Genomic DNA, 19,669 nt, shown 5'->3' on the forward strand with positions numbered 1-19,669 from the left:
CGATCCCGGGACTCCGGGATCATGACCTGAGCCGAAGGCAGTTGCTTAACCAACTGAGCCACCCAGGCGCCCTCACGTGAGCATTTTAATGTACCAGTTTGGAGTGTCCGGGAGAGTCAGGATTGAATTAAGATATGGCATCTGTTGGCAGATAGCGACTTGAATGAGATGAAATTGCCGTTTTGGGACAAAAAGGGTTGAATCCTGGCAGTTTCACTGGCTCAATCTACTAGATGGTATTTAAGGCCACGGGTCTGGATGAAGTCACTTGGGAAGAGCATGTAGACAGAAGAGAGTGAAGGACAGGTGCCTGACCTGGAGCAGCCAGAAGGTAGAGCATACCAGAAGAATGGTGTCATCTGACTCCACCAACTGGGCCCAGTCCAGCTCATCCTGTGGGTTTACATTTAGATGCTATTTTTTCCAGAAAGTCTTCCCTAATTCCTCAAGTGCTAGCCTGGTAGCCACAGTCTCTCAGCCTTAACCACACTGGGCTGGAAATGTTGGGGCGCTTGCCTGTCTCCCTCAATAAAATGTAAGGTCTGTGAGGGCAGAAATGGTTTTTGTCTTCAGAGCGGTGTTCCTGAGACCTTGCCTGGGGCCCAGCAAAGTGCAGGTGCTCAAGGATCGTGTGCCAAGGATGTACCCGTATACCCTGTTCCCACATTTTGCAGGATGAAGCCCCCCGAGCTTCCGTTTTTCAGAGTATCTCATCTCTCCGAATGCTCCTGTTTTCCCCACCCCGTCCCTAATGCCTCCAGAGCCTCAGCTGTCTTGGAAATCTGAAATCTGTTTGACAGGGAATAGCTAATTACCTTTCAGGGATCTACGTCACTTCCCACAACGGACAACTCCAGCGATGGCCTCCGTTCTTCACTTCTATGTCCATCCCTCTGGCCATGAGAGGGCAGCTTCTGGACACGCTCGGAGGAAGCTCCAAGGGAAGCTGCCAGCGCTGCAGGGTGTCAAGACAGAGCTGTGCTACAATGTGAACTGGACAGGTTGGGCCAAGTATTGGATGGGCGGGGCGGTGCCAGGCCGCGCAGGGTCTCAGCATATCCCCGTCCTGTCCCCCTGCAGCCAAGTCCCTCCCGAGCGCTGAGGAGATGAAGAAGCTGACATGGCTCTTTGGCTGCCCCTTGTTACTGGGTGATGTTGCTCAGGAGTCCTGGCTCCATTCTGACTCCAACGACCTGCTGCTGGAGGTTGGGCCCAGGCGAGTGTCTCAGCCCAGGGTAAATGCATTCCATGTTCTCAGGCCGAGCTCCCTTCCAGACGCACTGCCCGCACTGCCCACCCCTTCCACTCCCATTCCTCTTCTTCCTTCTCCTGTGACCCTTGACAGGTCTGTTTTTCCTTTACTCCATCCTACTCCCTGCTTAGAAGGCCATGCATCTGCCTTCCCCATATGGGAAGATGTCTTTGAAAGACTGAGCCAGCTACCAGGCACGTTCTGTAAGTAAAACAGATTGCATTCTGAGAAGTAAGATGTCAAAGCATTTTATGCTGGAAGGACGGGTCCGGTTTGATTTGAGTGACCTTCAAAAGCAGGTTTCTTGGTGCCCGGGTCTGAGGCTAGAGGCCAGTGGGGAGGGGGATAGAGGTGAGAGGTCAGTGGGACAGCTGTGGGCGGGGTCCACCTTCTCGGCTGGCGCTCTCAGGTCCTAACCATCCAGCCCACTCCTCAGGCTGAACTTCTCGACCCCAGCATCCACCAACGTCGTGTCAGTGTGCTGGGCTGCTGGGCTGGGGGCTGTGGATCGCGTGGAGACCACCCGGCGCTACCTGCTCTCGGTGAGGTGTTGGGCTATCTGTGGTGAGGGGGAGGAGGAGCTGGGCCAGAGATAAAAGAGATGAGGTCCTGAACTCGGGAGAAATGGGGAGGAGCTCTTGGCTTTAGGCCTGTCTTGTTGGCAGGTTGTTCACTGCCTGAGACTTCCTGGTCGAGGGCTGAATGGGAAGGAAGTCCAGCCTGTGGTCCCCTTGCTAATCTGGGCATCCTTACATGGGCTCGTGCCTGGATGGGGCGTGTCTTTCTCATCGGCACTTGGGCACCACGCAGATTAGCCATGGGCTGGCCCTGCATGACTGGGAGGACCTGGGGTGCACCACTCTGTCCAGACTTCAGCCCTCCACCTCCTGCCGTCTTGTGTGTGTTTGCCCCTAGTTCGCCCACCCTCCATCAGCTGAGATGAAGACCATCGCTCTGGCCACCCTGCATGACCGCATGACCGAGCAGCACTTCCCCCATCCCATCCAGAGCTTCTCCCTTGGGAGCATTTCCACACCTCTCAATGGCTCTATCAACATCCTGGCTGAGGGCCGGTGTGCCCTGGAGAAGGCCAACCGGGAGCTGGGTGAGCCGGGGTGCCTGGGAGGGAGGCCCAGGCGAGGCCAGTCAGGGGGCGCTGAGCCCCGGGACCTGGTGACCTGAGCCTTACAGTCATCTCTCCCGGGTTGTCTCCTAGGCCTGGCCCTAGACTCCTGGGACCTGGATTTCTACACCAGACGCTTCCAGGAGCTACAGCGGAACCCCAGCACCGTGGAGGCCTTCGACTTGGCTCAGTCCAATAGGTGGTGGGGCAATGGGGACGTTCTGAAGGCTGAGCCCGTGGAGGTTGGAAGGGAAGGGCACGGGGACTTGCCTTCGTGGCTCTCCTCTGGCTCGGGGGTGTCCCTGAGTCCGTTTGAGGGCCCGGGCTCCTCCTCCATCTGGTAGTCTATACCCAAGTCTCGATTTCATATTCACTTTGGATCTGAGCACTCCACAGTGACAGGACGTTTGAAGGTTATGGCTTTTTGGAATCTATTCTGACTTGTTCTCTATGTAAGAGTTGGCCGTTAACTGTTGCTGATTGCTGAGAAGACACGGCATAGCGTGAGAAGTGACCCAGCTTTCTGCCTTTCCGTCCCTCCCCGCATCACCCCTGCAGCGAACACAGTCGACACTGGTTCTTCAAGGGCCTTCTCCACATGGACGGGCAGGAACTGGCACACTCCCTCTTTGAGTCCATCATGAGCACCCAGGCGTCCTCGAACCCCAACAACGTCCTCAAGTTCTGTGACAACAGCAGGTGGGCTGTGCCTGAGGTCGGGGGGGACGGCAGGCTCAGGGGAGGGGAGGCCCCAGGAAGGAAGCAAGGTCCAGAACCACTGTGTCCACAGTGCAATCCAGGGGAAGGAAGTCCGATTCCTACGACCCGAGGACCCCACACAGCCAAGCTGCTTCCGGCAACAGCAGGCCCTGAGACACGTCGTCTTCACGGCAGAGACCCACAACTTCCCCACAGGTGAGCTGGGTCCCGGGGATGGATCGATGAGATCAGAGTGTCGGGTAGAGTGAAGGTCCTCCGGTCCGGGCCTGGGAAAAACAATCAGGGAGGCTGGTTGTCCTGACTTTTTTTTTTTTTTTTAAGTAGGCTCCATGCCTGACATGGAGCCCAACGTGGGGCTTGAACTCACCACCCTGAGATCAAGACCTGAGCGGAGATAAGAGTCAGATGCTTAACCGACTGAGCTACCTAGGCGTCCCATCCTGATTTTTAATGGGGCGGTCAGAACTGAGGTTTGTCTCTTTGGTACCCACACGTCTCCCCCATCTCTTTACAGGAGTGGCCCCCTTCAGCGGTGCGACCACAGGCACAGGGGGCCGGATCCGAGATGTCCAGTGCACGGGCCGCGGGGCCCACGTGGTGGCTGGCACTGCTGGCTATTGCTTTGGAAACCTACACATCCCAGGTCCCACCTCCTTCCTCCCTACCTTCTCTTCCTTGTCCTGGCGGGCATGGAGCACTTCTATCTCTTAAGTCATCCTGGGTGCCTTTTCTTGGGAGGCAGGCCCTAGAGTAGCTGGCCCGTTGCCGTGAGGACTCTAGGCCAGCGGAAACTCAAGTCACCAGACAGGCTTTGCAGAACCACCATTTTCTTTATAAACTAGCACCTGCTCAGCAAGGAAAAATGATACTGGGTCAGTCTCATGACCATCTGTCCCCCAAGTCCTATTTCTTTTCCTTTTTTTTTTAAAGATTTTATTTATTTATTTGAGAGAGAGAGTGAGAAAGAGAAAGAGCACAAGAGGGGGGAGCGGGAGAGGGAGAAGCAGACTCCCCGCCGAGCAGGGAGCCCGACGCGGGACTCGATCCCGGGACTCCAGGATCATGACCTGAGCCGAAGGCAGTCACTTAACCAACTGAGCCACCCAGGCGCCCTCTTTTCCTTTTTTTTAAGATTTTATTTATTTATTTGTGATGGACAGAGAGAGAGAGAGCGGGAGCAGCAGACTCCCCACTGAGCAGGGAGCCCAGTGCGGGGCTCGATCCCAGGACCCTGAGATCATGACTTGAGCTGAAGGCAGATGCTTAAGCACCTGAGCCACCCAGGCTCCCCCAAAGTCCAATTTCTTAGAGAGCCTTAAGAACCCTGATCCTAAGACTCAGAGGGAAGATTGGCATGGGACCTAGGGAGCAAGATCGGTGCTTTATTGTAGGCCCTACATCTTCCTGAAATCGGATTTCCTAAAATGGGACATTCTACCCACATGGGTGGTCCTTGGTGGCTTAGTTAGACTCTTCCTGAAGGACTCTGGCTCCTCTGTGTCCTGTCTTAACGGTCCAGCCAACTTTGTGCTTTCCTTCCAGGTTATAATCTGCCCTGGGAGGACCCAAGTTTCCAGTATCCTGGGAACTTCGCCCTGCCCCTGGAGGTCGCCATTGAGGCCAGTAATGGGGCTTCTGATTACGGCAACAAGTTTGGGGAGCCAGTGCTGGCCGGTGAGGCTGGGGGTGTCGGGGATAACGGACCCCGAGTACCAGAGGGGGGTGGGCTGTATGACTGAGTGGGTGCTGGGGGATACTGGGTGACTGGACTCTGCCCCCTCTCCCTGGGATGTCCACGCTCCAGGCTTCGCCCGCTCCTTGGGTCTCCAGCTCCCCGACGGCCAGCGGCGTGAGTGGATCAAGCCCATCATGTTTAGCGGGGGCATCGGGTCCATGGAAGCTGAGCATGTGAGCAAGGAGCCCCCGGAGCCAGGTAAGAGCCCGCCGCCCCTTTTCTCCATATCCAGCCAGCTTTGTCCCCAGCACTGCCGGAGGGGAGTTTAGAGGCCACTTCCTAGGTTGGTTTTTCATCTCCCAGCACATGTCTCTCCTCCCGGTACAGGTTTCCAAGGCAGGATAGGGCTTTACGCCAGTGGGGTGCTCGGTCTGCATCGCCTCTGTGTGCGCCCCGGTTTCCTCCTGCATGGCAGGGACCCACCCTGCTAAGTCAGGCCAACCCATGTTTGTTCAGTGCCTGCCATGCGCCAGGGCTTTTATCTGCCCGCTCAGTTCAGGGGTGCAAACATCCATTAGGCCCCATCGTGTGCTGCATCGTGTGTTGGAGTCAAGATAAGAGCCAGGTCACGTTTATGGAAGAGGTGACCCAGTCACGTGGTTCAGAACTTAAAAGGCAAAAAAGGTCATACAGTGAAAGCTGTCCTTCCCTTGACCTCCCAGTTTCCCTCTCCAGAGATAACCGGTGTAAACCAGTGACTTGTGTATCTGACCGGAGGTATTTTCCTGCATCTATGAACAGACCTGTATGCGTATTTGTCCTTTTTTTTTTAAAACAAGTAACATAGGCGCACACTTGTTTTTTTTTTTATAACCACTTTATTGAGATGTAATCCATGTACCGTAAAGTTCACCCTTTTAAAGTGTACAAGTCAGCTGTTTTTTAGGATAGGCACAAAGCTGTGCCTCGAGCACCACTAACTCCGGAATATTCTTGTCACCGCCATACCCATTAGCAGTGTCTTCCTCCCTCAGCCTCTGGCGGCGGCTCATCTACTTTCTATCTCTGTGGGTTTGCCTATTCCGGACATTTCATGTGAATGCAATCACACAGAATGTAGAGTTTCGTGCCTGGCACCATTCACTTTGCACAATATTTTCAAGAATTATCGGTATGGTAGCATGAACCAGACCCTCATTCCTTTTTCGGGACAAACCTCTCGTGTGTCTATCTGTGCATCAGTTGGTAGACATCTGGGTTCTTCCGCTAGTGTGGATAATGCTGCTGTAAACACACGTGTACATGTTTTCTGGGCCCCTATGTTCTCGTGCCTCCAGCCTGTGTAACTATGAGTGGAATCGGGGGCTCGCACAGTAACTGTGTCCAGCTTTTTGGAAAACTGCCAGACTGGTTTCCAAAGCACCATTTTGCACTCCCCCCAACAGCGTAAGAGGGTTCTGCATTCTCGACATCCTCACCAACTCCTGTTACCTGTCTCTCTGATTCTAGCCACCCTACGGCCTGAAGTCGCATCTCATTGTGGTTTGGGTTTGCATTTCCCTAATGACTAATGATGTCGAGCATCTTTTCACGTGTGTTTAGAGATCTTCCTTGGGGAAACGTCTTTCTGGATTCTTTGTCTTTTTTTTTTTTGGATTCTCTGTCCATTTTTAAATTGGGTTGTCTTTCTTTTTTGGTGGTTATAGGAGTTTTATGTATTCAGGATGCTAAACGCTTATCAGATAGATACATGATTTGCAAGTATTTTTTCCTGTTCTGTGGGTTGCCTTTTTACTTTTTTCATGGTGTCTTATGAAGAAAACAATGTTTTTAGTTTCGGTCAAGTCAGGTTTATCTGTATTTTTCTTTGCTGCTTATGGTTTTGATGTCACGGCTAATAAAACCATTGCCTAAGCCAAGGTCACAAAGACTTACAGCTATGTTTTCTTGTCGTATTATTGTAGTTTTTCTTTTTTTTTTTTTTTAAAGATTTTATTTATTTGAGAGAGAGAGAGAGAATGAGAGACAGCATGAGAGGGAGGAGGGTCAGAGGGAGAAGCAGACTCCCTGCCAAGCAGGGAGCCCAATGCGGGACTCGATCCCGGGACTCCAGGATCATGACCTGAGCCAAAGGCAGTCGCTTAACCAACTGAGCCACCCAGGCGCCCTATTATAGTTTTTACGTTTAGGTTTCTGATACATTTTTTTTTTTGCTTTTTAAGATTTTTTTATTTATTCGAGAGAGGGAAAAGGAGAGAGAGAGAGAGCAAGAGCAGGGGGAGGGGCAGAGGGAGAAGCAGGCTCCCCTCTGAGCAGGGAGCCTGACGAGGGGCTCGATCCCAGGACCCTGAGGTCATGACCTGAGCCGAAGGCAGACGCTTAACCGACTGAGCCACCCAGACGGCCCTCTGATACATTTTGAATGAATTTTTTTATATGGTGTGAGATAGGAGTCTAACTTCTCTCTTTTACGCATGGATATCCAGTTGTCCTTTTTTTTTTTAAAGATTTTATTTATTGGGGCGCCTGGGTGGCTCAGTTGGTTAAGCAACTGCCTTCGGCTCAGGTCATGGTCCTGGAGTCCCGGGATCGAGTGCCGCATCGGGCTCCCTGCTCAGCGGGGGATCTGCTTCTCCCTCTGGCCCTCCTCCCTCTCATGCTCTCTCTCTATCTCATTCTCTCTCTCTCAAATAAATAAATAAAATCTTTTTTTTTTATAAGATTTTATTTATTTATTTGAGAGAGAGAGAATGAGAGACAGAGAGCATGAGAGGGAGGAGGGCCAGAGGGAGAAGCAGACTCCCTGCCGAGCAGGGAGCCCGATGCGGGACTCGATCCCGGGACTCCAGGACCATGACCTGAGCCGAAGGCAGTTGCTTAACCAACTGAGCCACCCAGGCGCCCGATATCCAGTTGTCCTAACGCCATGTTTTGAAAAGACTGTTTGTACCTTGCTGAATGGTCTTGGGACTTTTCAAAAATCAGTTGCCCCGGAGGTTCCTGGCTGGCTCAGTCGGTAGAGCATGTGGCTCTTGATCTTGGGGTTGTGAGTTCAAGCTCCATGTTGGGTGCGGAGCCAACTTAAAAGAAGAAAAGAAACAAAAACCAGCTGGCCATAAACATAAAGTTCATAATGGATTCACAGTTGTATTCCATAGTCCACAGATCGATTGATGTATCTGTCTGCCCTTGTGCTAGAACCACACTGTCTGGATTACTACAGCTTTGTAGTAAGTTTTAAAAGCAGGCAGGATGGGTCCTCCAATTTTGTTCTTTTTCAAGACTGTTTTGACTGTTCTAGGTCCTTTACATTTCAGTGCACATTTTAGGATCAGCTGCTCCGTTTCTGTGAAAAAGACAGCTAGATTGTGACAGGGGTTGGGTTGACTGCAGATCAGTTGGGAACATGGCCATCATAACAAAGTTAAACCTTTTACTCTGTCAACATGGGATCTGTTTCCATTTGTTTAGATCTACTAATAGATGTTGTAGTTTCAGTGCGTAAGTCTTGCGCTTCTGTTGTTACGTTAATTACTGTTATTTTCTTTGTGATGCAACTGTAAAGGGGCGCGCATAATTCTGTAACTTGCTCTTTTCACTTACCAGTATATGTATCTTGGAGATCATGTCATATTGATAAATATCGTAAAAATCATTCATGTGATCCTCTTTTGGGGGGGGGATAGTGTTTCAGTGTATGGATATACTGTAATTTATGAATCAGCTCCCTCTTGTTAGCATTTACATCACGGTTGACCCTTTGAACAACACGGGTTTGAGCCATGCAGGTCCACTTGTGCATGGATTTTTTTCGAAAAAGACGGTACAGTCCTGTAAACATATTTTCCTTCTGATTTTCTGAATGTTCTTTTTTCTCCAGCTTACTTTATTGTAAGAATACAGTGTACTGTAACATATGGAATGTGTGTTAATGGTTCGTTAGTTTTTTACTTATTTATTAGTTCATTGGTTTTTATTAATTATTAATCAACCGTTATTGGTAAAGCTTCTGGTCAATAGTAGGTTACTAGTAGTTGACTTTTGAGGGAGTTGATTGTTCTGTGCACATTTTTTACTGTGCAGGTCAGCACCCCTTAACCCCAGTGTTGTTCACGGGTCAACTGTATTTCCTATCTTTGGTATCGCAAATGATGCTGCAATGTTTAATTTTGTGCATAGGTGATTTTGTGCCTGTGTCGATAAAGCTGAAGCATAAATTCTGCCGCGTGTATTTACCCAAAGAATCCGTACGTTTGTAATATTGACCGCTCTCCCCTCTTGCCCACTTCCCTTTATCCTTACACTTGTTCCTACTCCCGCTTCTTCTGTTGGCTTCCCCAGCATCCTGACTCTGCCTTCCTTCCTCTCAGGCATGGATGTGGTGAAGGTTGGGGGTCCTGTCTATAGGATCGGAGTTGGGGGCGGAGCTGCGTCGTCTGTGCAGGTGAGTGGGACCAGCTCAGGGGCAGGCTCCGTGACGTTGTCAGGCCCTGGGCATCGGTGGGATGTGAGCCCCCAGACTCCTCCAGCCGAGCTCTGCCGTCCCTTCCCCCAGGTGCAGGGAGACAACACCAGTGAGCTGGACTTTGGGGCCGTGCAGCGCGGGGACCCAGAGATGGAACAGAAGATGAACCGTGTGATCCGGGCTTGTGTGGAGGCCGCCAGGGGGAACCCCATCTGCAGCCTCCACGACCAGGGTGCTGGTGGCAATGGTGAGGAAAGGGATTGGGATGAGGGACTTGGCCTCCCTGGCCTCTTGCCACATTCGGCTGAGGCAGAGGCATTGGGGGTCTGCAAGTGGCCGCCGGGCCCTGGGTCCTATTCTCCACCCCCTGTACCTTCTGGAGAGGCTCGGCATTGGGGGGCGTGGGAGCCTGCTGTCGCGGGATGGTTGGTGGTGGGGGTGCAGCTGGACACATAGAATTAGGGGCTTCTTTGGAGGCCAGGGCCTGACCATGGCCGGGTCACCACCTCTCCCCTATGCCCTCTCACCAGGCAATGTCCTGAAGGAGCTGAGTGACCCCGCCGGGGCCGTCATTTACACCAGCCGCTTCCAGGTGGGCCTTGTCCCCTGAGGTCTGGCCATGTCCCCATCCCCACCGGCCCCAGCCTTCTCCCCGAGACTCCTAGCAAAGACGCGAGACTGGGGAGTGCCCACTGATCCTTCCCTTTCCTCCTCCCTCCTGGATGCAGCTTGGGGACCCGACCCTGAACGCCCTGGAAATCTGGGGGGCCGAGTACCAGGAGTCGAATGCACTTCTATTGAGGCCCCTTGACCGGGACTTCCTCAGTCGCGTCAGTGCTCGGGAACGCTGCCCGGCCAGCTTTGTGGGCACCATCACTGGGGACAGGAGAGTGAGTTGGCCCAGGGAGTCGGTGGCGGCCGCAGTGGGTGGGCTTGGAGCTGCTTGCGTCCGGCCTGGAGGGAGGGAGAGCTGTCAGGAGGAAGAGATGAGAGGAGGATGGGAGTTGGTGACACGCAAACTGGCGGACAGCATGTAGGAGGCGGCCAGGGGCAGGTACTTAACGGGGAAGCCAGACAGAGGGTGGAAAGCGTGCTTCTGCCCGGCTTTCTGGAAGTATTCCCTGCTGGGGTTCACAGTCTTCTTCCCTCTGGGCTGTGTGGCCGTAGATAGTGCTGGTGGACGATCGGGAGTGCCCCGCTGGAAGAAATGGCCAGAAGGATGGCCCCCCCTTGTCTTCCCCAACCCCTGTGGACCTGGAGCTGGATTGGGTGCTGGGCAAGATGCCTCGGAAGGTATGTGGGGGTGGGAGGGAAGGCGGTTTTTCTCCCTTCTCTGCTCCAGCTCTTGTGACCGCCCTTTGCCCAACGCGTGCTTTGTCCCCATGTGCCCGGCGCCCCCGCAGCTTCTCACACCCCTGTCACCTTCTGTGTTGTAGGAGTTCTTCCTCCAGAGGAGTCTCCCCGTGCTGAAGCCCCTGGCCTTGCCCCCGGGTCTGCGTGTGCGCCAGGCTCTGGAGCGCGTTCTGAGGCTGCCCGCCGTGGCCAGCAAGCGCTACCTCACCAATAAGGTGCTCCCCACACCCCCTGCTCCGCCCCTGTACCCTTCCCTCTGCTCCCCCTCCCCGTGACTATGGGGATTCAGCAGGCCCAAGGGAGAAGCGGCCCTGAAGGCCTGCTGCCCTGCTCCCACCGCCTCGGGCCTGTGTGTGTGGGTCCCCTGCCCCTTGCCAATCCCAGCTGGTTCTGCAGGTGGACCGCTCCGTGGGCGGCCTGGTGGCCCAGCAGCAGTGTGTGGGAGCCCTGCAGACCCCCCTGGCAGATGTGGCCGTCGTGGCACTGAGTCACCAGGAGCTCGTCGGGGCTGCCACAGCTCTGGGAGAGCAGCCCGTCAAAAGCCTGCTGGACCCCAAGGTGGCCGCCCGGCTGGCTGTGGCCGAAGCCCTCACCAACCTGGTGTTCGCTCTGGTCACCGACCTCCGGGTGAGTCCCGCTGGGACGCATCTGCGGCCACCCTCCACCTTGCCCTCTTGTCCTTCCTGCCCGTGACTTCCCAGCCCCTCCGCCCCCAGCCCAGACTCCCCACCGCTCTTCTCTCTGACGGCCGATGTTCGCCGCTTCCCAGGACGTGAAGTGCAGCGGGAACTGGATGTGGGCGGCCAAGCTCCCGGGGGAGGGCGCGGCTCTGGCTGACGCCTGTGAGGCTATGGTGACGGTGATGGCAGCCTTGGGTGTGGCAGTGGATGGTGGCAAGGACTCTCTCAGCATGGCCGCCCGGGTCGGCTCTGAGACAGTGCGGGCTCCTGGTACGGTCCGGGGCTCATGGGGAGAGGGGCAGACCTGCGGGGCTGGGCTGGCACCTCGCTCTCTTACTCGTCTTTTTTTCTTTTTTTAATTTTTTATTAACATATAATGTTTGTTTCAGAGATAGAGGTTTGTGATTACCTTTTTTTTTTTTTTTTAAGTTATTTTAGAGATTGTGGGCGAGAGCAGGGAGGGGGCAGAGGGAGAGTGAGAGGGGACGCAGACTCCTTGCTGAGCCCAGAGCTGGCCGGACACGGGGCTTGATCTCACGACCCTGAGATCATGACCTGAGCCGAAGCCAGTAGTCGGATGCTCCAATGCCTGTAGCCTCCAGGCACCCCCACTCTCTTACTCCTTGCTCTGCAGGATCGCTGGTCATCTCAGCCTATGCTGTCTGTCCAGACATTACAGCCACTGTGACCCCAGACCTCAAGCATCCTGGAGGGGGAGGTACGGGCCCTCCGCCCTCCTCACTGCACTGTGTATTCAGAGCTGGGTCCTCTGGGAGGTCCGGGCCCCTCGTCTTGGTTTTGGGACTGGGGGTCTGTGGGTCTGTCCACATGCTGGGAACCTTAGTAGTCGTGAGCAGGGCAGGGCATTCTAAGCCGTCCAGCTCCTTCACCCCTTTCCCGTCTCCCCAGGCCTTCTGCTGTATGTGCCTCTGAGCCCCGGGCAGCACCGTCTGGGAGGCACGGCTCTGGCCCAATGCTTCTCGCAGCTGGGCGAGCAGCCTCCCAACCTGGACCTCCCCGAGAACTTGGTGCGTGCCTTTAACGTCACCCAGGGGCTGCTGAGAGGTGAGTGAGGCCTTGGGGGAGATGGTGCACGTGACTGACGCATGGCAGACACTCACCGGCGGAGCAAGTAAGGGGGGTGGGCAAGAGGGGTCCATCGCCCTGGCCTCTGGTTCTCGGAGTGTGCCCACATTCTCCCACGTGACCTACTCTGCAGAAGGAGGTGCAGGCCCACCGGGTTTGGGCCCTGAGGCTGCTGAGCATTTTTCTCCTTCCTCCAGACCGCCTCCTCTGCTCAGGCCATGATGTCAGTGACGGGGGTCTCATCACTTGCCTGCTAGAGATGGCCTTTGCTGGGAATTGTGGGATAGAGGTGGATGTGCCTGTCTCTGGGGTCGACGGTGAGGAGCCTGGGGTCTGGACTCGGGCCTGGGCCGCCTGCCCCACCCTGTAGACCCCACGTCCTGTGAAGAAAATGGAGTTCCCCAACCCCGTTCCCGAGTCCTTGGCTATCTTCTCTGACCACTGAGCCTGGTGACTCACCCATCTGGGACGCGCCCCCCCCCCCCCCCGCAGACCCTGAGGCCACATCCTTGGTCCCTCTCTCCCAGGCCTCCCCTCATCTCTGACCCCCCACACCCTCCTGGCGGCACCCTCGTCACCCTCGTGCCCCCCTTGTTCTCCCAGTGCTGTCTGTGCTGTTTGCTGAGGAGCCGGGCCTGGTGCTGGAGGTGCAGGAGCCAGACCTGGCCCAGGTGCTGGAGCGCTACCAGGCGGCCGGCCTCCGCTGCCTGGAGCTGGGCCCCACGGGCGACGCCGGGCCCCACGCCCTGGTGAGGAAGGGCAGGGCGGTGCACAGCGGGGAGGCCGTGGCTCGCCTGTGCCAGCCGGGGCGGCGGGGCGGGGGGCCCAGGCCGGACACCCTCGCTCTTGGCCCTGATTGACGTGCCCCTCCCTCTAGGTGCGAGTGTCCGTGAATGGGGCCGTGGTCCTGGAGGAGCCTGTTGGGCAGCTACGAGCCGTCTGGGAGGAGACGAGTTTCCAGCTGGACCGGCTGCAGGCAGAGCCGCACTGTGTGGCCGAGGAAGAACAGGGGCTGAGGGAGCGGACGGGGCCCAGCTACTGCCTGCCCCCAACCTTCCCCAAAGCACCCGTGCCCCACGAGCCTGGTGAGGGACTCTGTGCCGTCTGGGCTTCCCCGACCCTCAGCCTGGGGGCTGCAACCCAAGGCCTGGATGCCGGGGCCTGCCCAGGGAAAGGTGTCCGGTGGCGGGGGCGGGTGGTTTGTGGTAGGGAAGGAGCCCTCTGGCCCAGAGACACTCCCCCTCCCCCAGGTGGTCCCGTGCCCCGCGTTGCCATCTTGCGAGAGGAGGGCAGTAATGGAGACCGCGAGATGGCAGATGCCTTCCACTTGGCCGGGTTTGAGGTGAGCGGGGTGGCCGGCAGAGCTGGGGCCGGGGCTGGGCCTCGGGCTGTGTGTCCTCCTATACTTCTCCTACCTGTCCTGCCAGGTGTGGGACGTGACCATGCAGGACCTGTGTTCGGGGGCAATCGGTCTGGACACGTTCCGTGGTGTGGCCTTCGTGGGCGGCTTCAGCTTTGCGGATGTCCTGGGCTCTGCCAAAGGTAGGTGCCGGGCATCTGCTCGCTCCCCCAGCTGCACGTTCTGTGGAGCTGCCTCGGCCCCCCTCTTCCTGACCGGGAGTTGGCCTCTCACCTCCGCGGGGCCGGGGCTGGGGAGGACATTCATTCTGGGCCAGGTGCCAGCAGCAGGCCCGTGGGTAACTGACGTGAGGCGGGGTGGCTGGGTGGCACGGACCACGTCTAAAGGGGTGGCAAGCACACAGCGCCAGCACATTGTGCTCTCGGAAGGCGGGTTCAGCGTGGCCAGATCTTTCTGGTTTCTGAGAGAAGCCAAGAATCCAGATTGGTTTTTTTGTTTGTTTGTTTGTTTTTTAAGATTTTATTTATTTATTTGAGAGAGAGAGAATGAGAGAGAGCACATGAGAGGGGGGAGGGCCAGAGGGAGAAGCAGACTCCCTGCCGAGCAGGGAGCCCGATGCGAGACTCGATCCCGGGACTCCAGGATCATGACCTGAGCCGAAGGCAGTCGCTTAACCAACTGAGCCACCCAGGCGCCCCCAGATTGTTTTTTTTTAATGGTTCTTTTTTTTCTTTTTTTAAGAATTTATTTGAGAGAGCGAGCAAGCGAGAGGAACACAAACGGGGAGGGGCAGAGGGAGAAGCAGGCTTCCCGCTGAGCAGGGAGCCCGAGGCGGGGCTCGATCCCAGGACCCTGGGATCATGACCTGAGCTGAAGGCAGATGCTTGACGGACTGGGGTGCCGCCAAATCCAGATTTTTATATGAAGTCTTATTTTTAAACGTCAGACAGTTAAATAAAAAGTGTTGAAAATGCTCTGCTGGCCAGGCCAAAAAACTTACGGGCCATCTCTGGTCCAGGAATGGCAACATTTAAGCAGATAAACCTGTTTCTTCCCTTTGTATTTGCCCTGTAGGGGGTATGTGTGCGCACGTATGTATGTGTGTGCACGTGTGTTGGGGGCTGGGGGGCTCATGGCAGGTGGAACCGGGCGGGCTGGCACAGGAGGGCGGCCGTCCCCTTCCATGCCAGCCCACCCTGACGTCCCTGTCTCCTCCTAGGGTGGGCAGCTGCCGTGACCTTCCACCCGCTGGCCGGGGCCGAGCTGAGGCGCTTCCGGCGGCGGCCAGACACCTTCAGCCTGGGCGTGTGTAATGGCTGTCAGCTGCTGGCTCTGCTGGGCTGGGTGGGAGGCAGCCCCAGCGAGGAGGCCGAGGAGCCGGGCCCGGACCCCTGGCCCGCCCCACCTGGCCTCGTGCTGCGTCACAATCTGTCCGGGCGCTTCGAGTCCCGCTGGGCCAGCGTGCGGGTGGGGCCCGGGCCCGCCCTGATGCTGCGAGGGATGGAGGGCGCCGTGCTGCCCGTGTGGAGCGCTCACGGGGAAGGTCAGGCTCCGGAAGGCCGGCGGGAGGGTCTGGGGGCCGGCGTGGGTGGAGGGCGTGGGGGAGCTTTGCCCTCACTTCCCTCCTCCACCCCCCCACCCGCCCCCCTGCAGGTTACATGGCATTTTCTTCTCCGGAACGCCAAGCCCAGATTGAGGCCAGGGGCTTGGCCCCACTGCACTGGGCCGATGATGCTGGCCAGCCCACGGAACAGTACCCCATGAATCCCAACGGGTCCCCCGGGGGGGTGGCAGGCGTCTGCTCCCTTGATGGCCGCCACCTGGCTCTCATGCCTCACCCTGAGCGGGCCGTGCGGCCGTGGCAGTGGGCTTGGCGACCTCCCCCATTTGACACCCTGACTGCCTCCCCCTGGCTCCAGCTCTTCATCAATGCCCGAAACTGGACCCGGGAAGGAGGCCGCTGAGCAGGCAGGGGAGGCTCCCCTGGGCCTGACGGTTTGTGCCCGCGGGTCTGCTGTCCTCCCCATCCTCAAACTCAGAAGCGCCCCACCTTCTCTCCAAATACGTCTTGGACAGACAAGGGCCAAAATGCCAAAAAAACCCCCAGCCCTGCTGGTTTTGTTAATCTGCCTGCTTTTGCCTTATGCCATGGGATCTGTCTTTGGTTCTTCTGCTCTGACAGGGTTGTCTGTGGGCGCGAAGGAGGAAAGAGCCCGCACTGGGAAGTGAGGATGCGCGGCCGGGAGAATGTTCCATTGCCCGCCCCCCCGCCCCACATGCACACACTCTTACCCAGTGATCGCCACGCTGTGCCTGCCATCACTCCTCTGGGCTCGGAGGGATGTTTTATGTGCCCCTTCCTCATAACGGGGGTGAGGGGCTTGGGGGTGTATGAAAGCATGCAAGTCAGGACCTGCGTGTTCTCATCAGAAAAACAGCAGAAGCGTTCTGGATTCCGCTTTTTAAAATGTAGCGCTGTGCTGTGCACGCAGTTTGCAGAAGTTTCTCTGAGCCGATCTCTGGCTGTGTCCTGGGGCTACCCCAGTGCAGCCTTCTGAACTCAGTATTTGCTCCTCGATGTAGCAGCTCCCTTCCTGAAAGAAATGGTCAGCACCTGCTTCCCTAGAATTAAGCCTTTAGCCTGCCTGCCTGCCTTCATTCCATTCCATTCCATTCCATTCATCCCTTCTGTCATCCACCCATCCATTTCCTTCCTTCTGTCCTCCCTTCCTCCCTCCATTCATTCATCCATTCCATTCATTCATTGTTTCATTCATTCCATTAATGTTTGGTGATTAGCTACAGTGCCAAGCACTGTCGCTGCCCCCCAGGGGTTTTATGATGTGATAGAATTTTTAAATAATACCTCTAGGGCGCCTGGCTGTCTCAGTCCAAAGAGCATGTGACTCTTGATCTCAGGGTCGTGAGTTCGAGCCCCACGTTGGGCATGGAGAGTACCTAAATAAATAAATAAACTTAAAAAAAAATCGAACCATGGCTATATATGGCACGTGCCATGAACCAAGTGTGTGCTTGGCATTTCATCTGTATCTAAAGTATTTTTCACAAGAATTCCGCAAGGTACTTGATAGCTGCCCCTCCCCCCCACCTTTTTTTTTTTTTTTTTTACAAAGGGGGAATTAAGGGTAAGGATTATATAAAATGGCCTAGGGTCACACAGCTTGCAAGGGCAGAGCGCGGAGGCCCACTCACGCCTGCTGCTGCGCCCCGACATCCTGCGGTCACAGGTTTTGGAGGCCGGCCAGTCTTGCTGACAGCCGTCCATCGCTTCCTTTGCTCACAGGCATGTGTATGAAACTTGGACGCAGAGTCCGTTTGCTCTGAAGTAGTTCAACATCTTCATTAAAGACATTTCCCCAAGAATGGAGACTGGAGTCAGATCCTGGAGGGCGGGGGGGGGGGGGGCCCTGGCGGGTGGGAGGGCAGGGGCTGCTGAGCACAGTCCTCTGGTGGGACAGCGGGGGAAGAGACGGAGTGTATCATAGTGATGATACAATGTTAAATGATCTCCATGAAGAAAACTGTTTCAGGCCTCTTGCTGCTTTGCAAACTGACCCTGAGCGGCTGGGTGGGGGTGGGGTGCGGATGGGGGGGACTCTCGGGTCATTTTTGGCATTTGAATATTCTTCCCTGATGTTGGGAAACCATATGTATAATTAAAAAGAAAACGGGGGTGCCTGGGTAGCTCAGTCAGTTGGGCTTTCGACTCTTGGTTTCGGCTCAGGTCATGATCTCAGGGTCGTGGGATTGAGCCCCACGTTGGGCTCCAAGCTAGGTGGGGAGTCTGCTTAGGGTTCTCTCTCTCTCTCCCCCTCTGCCCCTCCCCTGCTCATGCTCTCTCTTTCAAATAAAGTCTTTTAAAAAAAAAAAAAGTTGGGTGGAAAAATAGCTCCTACGCTGAGAGATGCCTTTAAAAAAAATTCTTGAGGCGCCTGGGTGGTTCCGGTTGGTTTAGCATCTGCTTTCAGCTCGGGTCATGATCCTGGAGTCCCGGGATCAAGCACCCACATCGGGCTCCCTGCTCAAAGGGGAGTCTGCTTCCCTCCGCCTCTGTCCCTCTCCCTGCTTGTGCTCTCTCTCTCTCAAAAACAATGCTTTCCCTCTTCCTTTGCCCCTCCCCCCACCTTTCTCTCTCTCCCTCTCTTAAAACAATAGGCCCCAAATGACATCACTTAGGCCAAGTCCCCAAAAGGGGGCTTAATACCTAATCTGCATTGTCGACCTCCCCCTAAAATGTAGTCTTTTATTTTTTAAGCTTTATTTTAGAGAGAGCATGAGCTGGATGGACAGAGGGAGAGTGAATCTCAGGCAGACTCCATGCTCAGCTCGGAGCCCAATGCGGGGCTCCATCTCATGACCCCAACCAAGATTATGACCTGAGCTAAAACCAAGAATTGAACGTTTAACTGACTGCACCACCCATGCACCCCCCAAAATGTAGTCTTTTTTTAACTTTTTTTTTTTTAAGATTTTATTTATTCAATTGAGAGAGAGAGCACAAGCAGGGGAAGCGGCGGGCAGAGGGAGAGGGAGAAGCAGGCTTCCCGCTGAGCAGGGAGCGCAATGTGGGGCTCCATCCCAGGACGCTGGGATCATGACCTGAGCCAAAGGCAGACGCTTAATGACTGAGCCACCCAGGTGCCCCCCAAAATGTAGTCTTAACTGGTCAGTGGAGTTTTCCAATGGGCACCAATGAGTCTGCCACATGGGCCTCTCCATCTCCCAAAGGAAGCTGTAATGTGCATGGTGAGACCCCCTGTTCTCCCCACTAAGGGAAAGTGATCTTGTCAGGAACAGTCCTTTTACTATTCACTTTCTTTTTTTTAAGATTATTTATTTATTTATTTATTTAACAGAGACAGCGAGAGCAGGAACACCAGCAGGGGGAGTGGGAGAGGGAGAAGCAGGCTTCCCGCGGATCAGGGAGCCCGATGCGGGGCTCGATCCCAGGACCCTGGGATCATGACCTGAGCTGAAGGCAGACACTTAACGACTGAGCCACCCAGGCGCCCCTACTATTCACTTTCTTGCCCCCATCCTTCTTCCACTTGCACAACTGCTCAGAGCCCCCCCACTCCACTTGCTAGATGGGTTACTGTCCGATTCACGAATCATCTGATAAGGCCAATTAGATCTTCACATGTACTCAGTTGAATTTTTTAACCATTATCTTTTAAATTTACGGATAATCCCAAATGCAGAACGTTGGGACTGATACCAAGACTTAGATGTCAAGTTTACTTAGGGCTTGACGCAAAAGGAGGGTGGTGTGTGAGGTGACCGCCGATTGGCTGTGATCGGTACGTGTGTGCATCTGGAGATAGAGAGGCTTCTGGTTCGGAGCACCCTGGCCAAGCAAGACCCACCCTCAACCATGACCGGGACTGAGGCCATGCAGCTTCCCAGCCCTGTCTTTGCCGGTCCCAGACCCAGCTCTTGCCTCTGCCCACACCTTGCAAAGACCCCCTAGCAAACCCCCGACAGGCTGCCTGTCCTCATTTTCTTCACAGGAAACCAGCTACTCCAAAAGCCCCTCCACAACCCTTCCAAGTGGTGGCTTTCATTCTCAAACTTCACACACCTCTCAGGGATTTGGGGTTTGGGTCCTCCCTGTACCACTTCCAGATTATTCTCCACCCCTTTTGAAGAAAAGCTTGCCCCATTTTAGGCTCACGCCATCCTACTAAACTGCCTTCACCCCCTACTTGGTATTCTGCTGGCTTCTCAATCATCCCCTGTGAAAGAGACGGCCAGTCGTTCCCCAATATCTGCTTCCCCCTCTACAAATATAACGCTCAAGTATTTTAGCAGGGGTTGTGGTGTGCTCAAAGTAAAGATGACGTCTCCCAGCTGCCCTTAACAGGTGGGATTATATTCTGACCAACAGGAGAGAAAACAATGAATACAACTTCCAAGTGTTCTTAAAGGAAGGGT

The 19,669-nt window shown here is 55.2% G+C and overlaps 1 protein-coding gene across 1 annotated transcript; it reads left to right on the forward strand.

The window, feature by feature from the left end:
* The first annotated feature begins 428 nt into the window (after positions 1-428).
* Positions 429-16,622, forward strand: PFAS (phosphoribosylformylglycinamidine synthase). Its single transcript, XM_021694872.1, has 27 exons — positions 429-1,001; positions 1,081-1,216; positions 1,689-1,794; positions 2,168-2,357; positions 2,469-2,574; positions 2,934-3,074; positions 3,166-3,290; positions 3,610-3,738; positions 4,638-4,769; positions 4,900-5,028; positions 9,141-9,214; positions 9,326-9,482; positions 9,766-9,827; positions 9,964-10,125; positions 10,403-10,528; positions 10,672-10,803; positions 10,985-11,215; positions 11,358-11,538; positions 11,903-11,986; positions 12,178-12,333; positions 12,552-12,671; positions 12,958-13,103; positions 13,232-13,439; positions 13,605-13,696; positions 13,782-13,896; positions 14,934-15,257; positions 15,368-16,622. The coding sequence occupies exons 1-27, from the start codon at positions 860-862 to the stop codon at positions 15,676-15,678; spliced, it is 4,017 nt and encodes a 1,338-aa protein (XP_021550547.1). The 5' UTR covers positions 429-859; the 3' UTR covers positions 15,679-16,622.
* The last annotated feature ends 3,047 nt before the right edge of the window (positions 16,623-19,669 follow it).

Source organism: Neomonachus schauinslandi, chromosome 15, assembly GCF_002201575.2.
Source record: "Neomonachus schauinslandi chromosome 15, ASM220157v2, whole genome shotgun sequence".
NCBI lineage: Eukaryota > Metazoa > Chordata > Mammalia > Carnivora > Phocidae > Neomonachus > Neomonachus schauinslandi.